This window comes from Curcuma longa, chromosome 1 (genome assembly GCF_044706935.1).
Source record: "Curcuma longa cultivar G26 ecotype Majalengka, Jawa Barat chromosome 1, ITB_CL_G26_1.1, whole genome shotgun sequence".
Lineage (NCBI taxonomy): Eukaryota > Viridiplantae > Streptophyta > Magnoliopsida > Zingiberales > Zingiberaceae > Curcuma > Curcuma longa.
Window position 1 is genome coordinate 8,635,899 of NC_133861.1, and position 9,511 is coordinate 8,645,409.

The 9,511-nt window shown below is 36.0% G+C and overlaps 1 protein-coding gene across 2 annotated transcripts; it reads right to left on the reverse strand.

Annotated features, from left to right (window-relative positions):
- Positions 1–1,096: 1,096 nt before the first annotated feature.
- Positions 1,097–6,942, reverse strand: LOC141842067 (uncharacterized). 2 transcript variants are annotated; one of them, XM_074730294.1, is made up of 4 exons: positions 6,847–6,942; positions 5,817–5,953; positions 3,128–5,712; positions 1,097–3,031 (listed from the first exon to the last, which is right to left on the reverse strand). In XM_074730294.1, the coding sequence occupies exons 2-4, from the start codon at positions 5,832–5,834 to the stop codon at positions 1,789–1,791; spliced, it is 3,846 nt and encodes a 1,281-aa protein (XP_074586395.1). In that variant the 5' UTR covers positions 5,835–5,953; positions 6,847–6,942; the 3' UTR covers positions 1,097–1,788. The 2 variants fall into 2 exon arrangements, with proteins under 2 accessions (XP_074586395.1, XP_074586389.1); XM_074730288.1 differs by having other exon boundaries at positions 3,128–5,718.
- Positions 6,943–9,511: the final 2,569 nt, after the last annotated feature.

Here is a 9,511-nt window from a genome sequence, read left to right on the forward strand (position 1 = left end):
CTAGGATCGCAATTGATTGTTTATTCAGTCTGGTCTCATGTTACACATTTATCGATCCAATATATCAAATTTAGAATGTAGAATCCTCTTTGGTTAGTGTTCTTTCTTCTTAGTAGAAACATACAAATAGATTTATAAAAAATAACGTGATTCATTTTCTTTGTAAATTTATTTCATGATAAATTACTTGTGCCAAATACAAGTGTGAATAAACCATACTAGTACTAGTACTAGAGATGGTTCAGGCTAATCTGGAATTTATCGTGGTTAATTAGGCTGTTCGTGTCAAACTACACATGCCCGTTACCCAAGAGTCTCATGATCTAATACCTTCATGATCAAGGTTTTCTTACAGTTGATCAAGTCAGAGGGGAGATAAGTTGAACGCAATATGTGACTGTTTGAATCATAGATACATTACTTAAGTATGATTTAATAGTGCCTTATCTGAGAATTTAATTATGCACAATAGTTTTTTTCCCCATTAGTTTTATTTTCCTTTCTTGTTATATTAACCATTCGTCGTTTCCTAAGTCAATCCAGAGAATAAAACAACTAATTCAAGTTTGATTGAATTGTTCTTAATATATTTTACTAATCCAGTTCTCTACTTGGTTGAAATAATAAAAAGAGGTTTTTAATTTTATTATGTAAAATTTCCCTTATTTTCTTTCATTCCTTAGGCCTTTATTTTTATTGTTTCAACTTATCTAATCCTCAAATGTTCGTCCAGCACCTTTAACTTTACATTAATCAATTTATCTAACTATTAAACATTCGTCCATCTTCAAACATATATATATTTTTTATCTTAATTTACTTTCTCTTATTTTTACAGTTCACTAATGTTAGATACTAGTTATTTCCATTTATTTATCTGATAACTCCAGAGATATGTATTACCTATCATTGTCAACTAATTGCATCACGGCCTTACTTTTTTATTTATCAACCTAATGAGTTTATTCTATTCCAATTCTCATCTGTTGTCTCATTACATATACGATTCATTTTTTTTTCTCTAAATGACTGATTGAACTTGAAGCATCATGTAAGCCGGAAATTATAACGCCTTACAATCAAAAGTTTGAGACTAACACAGCATAAGAGTGGTAAAAACACTACCAGCATTGCTGTTGAGCTTATCTTCATCAAATGCCCGATTAACTGGAAGAGATCTGTCATTTATAACACGGGCAGTAAGCATGAACTATCCGAGGACATCAAAATTCTAGCAAGAAGGCTATAATAAAGTTGCTGACAGGCAAATATAAGCAATGCGATCTTTTTCAATCTCTGTTTTTTTTCTGAAACGATACAAGCAACATATTAGTCTATGAAGGAAGAAGTGAGATGATTCGTATGCGAAGTCAATGGAAAATGCCTACGATGATTCCTCGCGTATATTATAGCTTCCACCAAAACAGGTTGGTGACCCTTTTCTTAAAGCATAGGAACGTTAGCAGAGAGAAATGATACTGCAGTCTCAAAAGGCTTGATCCGTAAGACTCGCAAGGCTTAAATCAAAGCCTAATTGTTGTTCAATAATGAGGCATTCCAGTTGTTCGTGAGATCTCTAGAGAGCACTCGGCATGGGCATTTCTGAAGTACAATTTATTGTAGCTATAAACTGTTACAGCACAGCAATCGCAGTGGGAGACATCCACCGAGTCAATTGTCATTCTGTAATTATTGCTGGTACCTCTTGGTATGATCCATCTGGATGAAGAGAGAGAATAAGCCAAAGACCATAATTGGTTGCCTGTGATGCAAGCTAAGCAAACTGTACTAGCTCTTCCTCCTTTTCAACCTCACGTTATCGGAAGCACCATCACACCATTGTTGTTTACGGTGGTATCTGTAATCTTCTTCCTGTTCTAACTTGTTCTTTAATCTGTTAGCACCAGCAGGTCCGAGTCGATTCCTTACATGATTACGGAAGTTCCGGGAGCTGCCCCCGACGTGATCCATTTCACCATCAGGGAAAAACTTTGTCGATCTAGGATAGACATCGCCAGCAGGAGCAAGATTATCATCCTCAGTGCTAGGCATGTGACGCGGTCGTACTCGTACGAATCCATGCCTATCATTATATTCTCTTGATCTCGGACAATGAGCATCATCAGGAAAAACACGGCTGGGATCAACACCACTAGCAATATGACGTGTTTGTACAAGTCCATGCCTGTCATCATAGTCCCTGCTATCAACTAATTTGTCCTCAGAGTATGAAGGTTCAAGATACTCGGTATCTTCAGCTAGTCTCATCTCATATCTTCTATTCCTCAAAGCTCTACCAGCCCTAGCTAAATCAAGTTCTCTAGCCAAATGCATTTCTCTCATGTCAGGTTCAAACTGAAGGCATCGAAGTAAAGCATGCCTGTTCGTTATCTCATCTTCTGGATGATTCCTAACCATGTCAACTCTATCAAGTGAAGGTCCATCTGTTGTGAAATCTGCATCATTATCAATGTACATTTCAGGTGCTCTTCCAGGTGAAAACCATTGAATGGGCGAGCATGACCGCACTGCAGATCTCCTAACAGGAGAAACGCTACTGCCCCTCAACAGAAAGTCATTTTCAGTTCGTTCATAATGCAAATTTGAGTGTGAATGTAGCAAATTATCTGCCATTTCACCAGGTAAACTTGTGATTTTATCCTCGCAAATCACATAATCAGGAATTTCTCTCCCAACAATCCTGTTGGTGTCAATGTCTCTTATTTGGCGTCTACCACTGGGTTCCTCTCTGGGCCCTTGGGACTGCCTCCAAGATGTAAACCGACGATCCGGTGGATAGTCTGTCATCCTTCTCAATGATCTATAGGTGCTACCATTTGGAGCAGTAAATGGAACCGTATCTTCATTATGCCTCATATATCGTGATTTTCTGGGATTACTATGTGCTGGTCCATACTGGATGTCAGGATCCCGAGTAAAATGACGATTATAGTTCCTTCGATTGTTCATGTAATCAGATTCACGTTGGCCAATTGTCTGCTCATGATTGTTAGTTTCGAATTTTGAATGCCTAAAATATATAAGAATAAAGACCATTAATGTCATAGTAAAAATAGGTAACAACAGAAATAACAGTGGCAATTATAAAGTGTAAGAGCATTATCACCTTCTCCCTTGAGAATATAAATTGGCATGCTTCTCGTTATCATCAATCAACCTTTCTTTCTCCATACCATCAGGAACTGACCTAGCAGAAGAAGCATTCCTGTAACCAAATGACTTACTTGAAGGTGAAGTTACCTTGTTTCCCTCTCTATACTTGTACCTGCTGTCGTCATGCTTAATGTGACTATGTTTGAATGGGCTATAAACATTGGATTCCCCCTCTTGTCGTTCTGGATGATTCATTGCTACACTAATAGCTTTTGCGCTCGTCTGCCCTCCGCCTACATCTTCATTTTTGTTTTTTACATATTCATTCTTGCTTTTTGCAATTACAGGAGATGCCTCGATTGAGCTCGACCTCACTTGAGACACATTGTCCTTTCCAAGGTGTTTCTCTCTTGTTCCCTGACAAGGTTTAACAGGCTTGTTACTGGAAGAAGCAGTCAACTCCATTATAACTGGCAATTTAGGCAAGTCTGTCTTTAAGTCACTGGTTGTCTCCTTTTTATCATGGCACATCACAGCACTATGACCACTTACCTCTTCAGTTTGTATTTCCTTGCCTTTCGTATCCACATGCACATCTGTCATGAAAGGAAAACCTTCTGAACTGATGGAAGCGGTAGCAACTCTAGCATCCAGTTTATTTTTATACTGACATTGGATCTCGTTTGCACATTGTCGCTCACTATCTTCACAATCACCAACTCCATGACTGGTAACCTTATTTCCTGTACCCTTTGGACCTTCAGGAGCACCATGCCGTTCAGCATCAACAACACACTGATCTATCTGAATGTTAGCAGATAATTCCATGCCTTCCTGATTCCCACCAGTTACTATAGTATTTTTTCTAGGATCAGAATCAAGATTGCTATTGGCCAAGAATTTTGACACAGTGCATTCTTCGCCAGACAAGTTCATTTCAGCTCTTCTTTCAGATGATAATCCATCACAGGCACTGAGTTCTTTAGGATCAGATTCCACAAACTCATTATGTCGGGAAGAATCCTTGCCAACAATTACACAAATTACTCTATCTTCTGCAGTACATCCTTTCACATCAGAAAGGATAGACTCAACATTAGCCAATGGTTTGCTAGAACTTCCTTTTGCATCTTGGTTAATGCAGCTGCCACCAACTTTAGAAAGTATCATAGAATCTGTTATTGAAGAAGGATTTAAGTCTTGACAAGTTCTTTCATCCAAGCTTGTGTTTGCAACACTAAGCAAAGTTGGATTAGGTTCATAAATAATATTTGCATGACACAAAGAATTAGAATCCAACGCCGTTGGTAGTTGTGCCAAAGAAGCTAACTGGTGATTACCTAAGACCAAATTTGGAGACTTCGCCTGATATTCTTCAGGCAGTTCTGGTTTGACCTCTTTATCTAGTGATCGGTCCTCAATCTGAGAAGTTACATGGAAACTTCCATCACATGGTTCAGATTTCACTTGTGCAATAACACCTGAGTTTAAACTACTAAATTGATGTCCTTTAGTGTCTTTCTGATTATGGTTCACACATGGTTCAGGCTTCACAGTTGTAAAAGAAGCATCTGAAAGATTACCTGTCAAGGACAAACTTAGATCAAAAGGAGCTACTCCTAAATTGTCGCGCAACTTTGGTCTGCTAGGTAGCCGAAGTTGCAAATCCAAACCATCTACATAGTATGTAGTTCCATCCTCAGGCATTTCCAAATTGGTAAACCTCATGTTGCGTTGATGCGACTCAACCATTGATAATCCTAATCCAAAATTGTTTGGGGTCTCTTGAGTATTTTGGATGGGAATTCTGTCATCGTTTGGTTGATGCAAGTCCTTCAGCTTTAACTCATTGTTCATCTCATGATTAGTAGCTAAATTGTGCAAATTGGTATCCCACACTTCCATTGGAAAATTCAAATCCCACTTTTCTCTACTTGAGTAAAGATTAGAAGCACATTGTGATTCCAAATCATTGTAACTGGTTTGATGAAGATGTTCCAGCTTATTGTCCACAGGGAGATCCAATGGACAAGTTTCATCTTTCACTTTCTTTGACAAGTTCAGGCTACATTCCATATCCTGACATGATGATAGATACAAACCTGACGTTTCAACTCCTTCAGATGAAGATACATCACTTGAAGCAATTATCTTCCCAACAGCTTCTTTACCTTTGAGCATCTCAGATTCAAATTCTTCTGATGAATTCTTCCCTTTCTCTATACCAAAGCCTAGTGATGCCCTTATATCTACATTCAGATCGTCATGCATATTTGATTCTCCACTTCCAGCGGTGCCTTTCTTGAGCCCTATCTTTTGATTAACCTGGGAAGGAAATCCATGTAAACCAGGCAGTCTGATGGAAGACCCTAACAAGTCATCAGGACTTACATTACTGTCTAGTTTCACACCAGCAGAGTTCTCTGAAACAGAACATTCTGATTTTAGTAAGAGCTTCCTCGGTTGCTCACTTAAATTTTTTGGCACTGTGGGTGTATCTTGGCATGTAGAAGATGAAGACTGTGACATATGAAATAGCCTTTTCTTGATTGGTATACCAGATATAGGCTCGTCAGATTGCGGATCAGCAAGGTCAATCTGAATCTATCAATAAGAAATTTCAAATAAATTAATATTCTTAAGCATAATAACACAGCTTATTTTCTCAAACTGCTTTGTAATGGTATTAGCAAGGAAACCACCTCTTTGTTAGTCTGCATTTATTAGCACTCTAGGCAATAGAGAAGCTATCCTAGAACTGCCCCGTGGTGGCTAAACTAAAAATGAAGAAAAACAATACACTGATTCACCAACACATTTTCCAGATCCTTCTCTGTACCTAAAAGGGAACATAAACATGAGGTGGATAAGAATAAGAAGCAAAACAAAACAGTAAAAGAAAATGGATAACATCATTGCGTAGATTGACTTCCTCTCTAATGTAAAGACATGCAAAACAAATACCATGAGCTCCAGAGTAGAGATTGACCCAAACATCACGGCTTGTGTTAACCAACAAAAATGTTTCTTTTCACATCGTAACAGTTGCTTTCAACAAAACCAAACCCTAGCGACAACAAAAATAGGGAAATCGGGTCATACGAACGAAGTTATACCATCTCTGACGCTTGAGTTCAGGCGTTCGCCGAAATCATGTTGCAAAAGCACAACCCTAACAATGTCCTCAGCACGATCCTTAAGTTGAAATCTACTGGAACACACTACAGCAACATGGAGGATTACCAAAATCCAAAAGAGACCAGATAGCAGGAAAACAAGTAGTTCGGAAGGGGAAAAGGACAAATTGTAAGTCTTCAACTACTCGATCTTCCTTCCATCGGCTACTCTGTGAATAGGCGAAGATAATGACCACAGACTCCGCTTCCACTCTAAAAAGTTTAGTGGGTGTCACTCTCTGTCAGAGAACACTTTCTTGAATCGTGAGAGCGGCAAATCGGAATTAGATCTCAAAAAAAAAAAACCTTTTGACTTCAGTCAACCGCGTCTTTCTCTTGGACTCCGTTACTGACATCTATCGATCTCGTCCCACGCCAAGACACCCTCCAAGAGCAACAGTCCAGTCGATCTGTTCAATATCATCCTCCGATGCGTTCATCAACGAGATCTCTCCGAGAAACTTCGTCGAACAAACCAAAGCGACTCCACAAAAAAGGGCAAACCAAAAAAAAAAAAAAATCCAAACTACAAATCTGCTTTAAAAACACCAATTACCTGCTCGCATCGATCTCGTCGAGAAACCGCTACGAAAGAGGGATCGAAGAGATGAGAAATCGGAAAGAGGGAAAGCGAAACCGCCAAAGAGCTCAGTAGCCGTGAGGAAGAAGGTATTGGGCACGCCACCTCTCGCTACCTAATCTTCTAAATAAATGCGGGTGCGTAACATCTCCGTCTCCGCTTTCGTGCCGCTGTCGGCTTACGATAGGACTTCAATAAACCGGTACGAACGGTTTATTCCGCCTTCACGGATGCTCATGATTAAAACAAAGTCCTCGACAAAATCAGAGAATCTATGCATAAAACGCTCCGTTACGGCGTATGCCGGCCAGGCGAGATATGGTTTTTGCTCCTATAAAATTATAATAAATAATGAAAGGCCACAGCATATTTTAAGAAATTAAAAGGTATAGGATTTCTCAATATATTTTTTGTTTTAAAAATATTTTTATTTTAGTCATGTTGTAGCTACAGTTTGTGCAACATTTTAAAATTAATTAGTTTTAATTTTAATTTATCAAAAATACTATATAGAGACTTGTATGTTAAAATTTTTATCAATTTATTTAAACTTAATTAAAATCACTATAACTGTTATACTATTCTACCAACTACTAAAGAATGGGTATAATAGATATTAATAAATATTATAGTAATTTTAAAGTGATCTTATTAAATTGTAATAATTATAATAAATAATTTTTGACCAAAAGTTTAATTATAACCAGCTGCTATAAAAGCACTAAGATAAAAAATATTTGGTATATGAAAAATATAATAGAATGCTCTTAATTTTATTTTAAAAGGCACTTTTTAAATATTTTGATAATTAAAAGTACTTTTTTTTCCAAGAAATCAAGAGAGCGTGACCACTGTACTTTAATTAAAGGTTGGCAATTGCTAGGAAGGAGCATGTGAGTGTTCCATCACTTCTGCAAGTGTTCCATCACTTTCATTGGGCGTTAAATGCAGCAATATTTTTATTATTAAAATACACTATTATGAATTAAAATAATTAAAAATCAGCTTTGTAATTATTTTTCATAAAGTAATTTACTATTAATTTTTCTTTATTAATATTATAATTAAAGCATTTCAAATTTTATACAAGTTTAATTTTTTTCTTTTAACAAAATTTTAATTATAAATTTTGTACTTAAAGTATTTTATAAAATAATTTAAACATATTCAAAAATTAACTTCTAAAATATTTATCTCATTTGAAATTCAGATTGCAAAGAAAAAATAAAGTTAATTCATAAACTAATTTATGGATAAAGTTCCATTCAAATGCTCTTTTGAATTAAACATATCAATATTCTAAGTTTAAAAATTTATAATGGTTAAAATCTTTAATTTAAAAAGTGAAAAGCTGATTAGAAAAATCAAATTGCGCGCCTAAAATAAATTAGTAAAAATAAATTGATTATAGATCATTTTGCAATTTGAATTTTCATTTAAATAAGCTTTTTAAATACAAAAGAAACCGAACAAATTCTAACTAAAATATCTAGTTAAATTTTAATAAAGATCAAATTTTAAATAATTTATTCTTATTTTTGTCATATACGCAAGCATCATTGAACCTCTTACTATCATGTCTGGGTTATGATTATCAACAAATTGGCCCTAATGATCACTTTATATAATCACAAGCTATATTTGTCCGACTATTCAGAACTAACAACAAATAATTCAAAAGGATTTCTGCACAGGAGAAAATTCAATCTCGTGAGACAATGCTTGCTCAGTAACATAAATCATTGCTTTCATATTAAAATCATGAGTTGTATCCTAAAATTATTCCAGAAGAACTGGCGACCGATGCCAACACAAATAACACCACTACATGATTTAATTTTGTATTTACTTTATTTAAATTGATACTATGACCATAGCAAAATGAAAATAATAATAATAATAAAGGAATAGAGATGTAATAGGAATACATTCTAGTAAGAGCTATATTGTGCTGGACCATGTTGCCATTGGCAAATTTTACAGCATTAGGCAGACTCAAGCTTTCTTCTACTCGAGCTCCTGTTAAAATTCCCACATGCTGCAGAACCACTTGGAGAAGAACAAACCAAAAATTGCTAGCCAAGAAGCAAAGATTTGGAACAAGAAGCATAGTTTATTGTTATGGCTGTATTTTTCCAATAAAAGGAAAAGAAATTGATTCAATCTCTTCATAAATTAGGGTTACCATTTTACTTAGTTCCTCCATTGTCTCCAGCTACAAAATATTCTCAGTAAAAGAAACTATATCATGATATCTGGAGCATTCCCCAGAACATATGAAGGGAAAAAAAAAGGCCAAATAACTCCTATCAATCTTCTGCAGGAAGATGAATGAGAAAGGCCATCCACTAATCTAAATAATTTGGTTTTAAAGAGCATAATGTTATAACAGAAGCAGCATCACTCCTCGTTCAAGTGTCCAGGATTGGCATTGAGAAACTACCAACTAAAGGTCTGTTGCGAGTTTATCACACACCATTACTATTGGTTAACATACCAGATCTTTATACAGCTTTTGCACCCTTTTCTACATGGTTAATCACATAATCCTCGGATGTCAGGTTTATAGTACATTGTTGAATTGATAAGCAATCAAGTAACCAAGTGCAAAGAAAAATAGATGGTTCATGTTGCAAAAAGG

Coding starts and splice junctions, on each gene's coding strand:
- LOC141842067 (XM_074730288.1), bottom strand. Junction 3,032..3,127: donor TTATATTCTCAAGGGAGAAG/GTGATAATGCTC, acceptor TATATATTTTAG/GCATTCAAAATTCGAAACTA.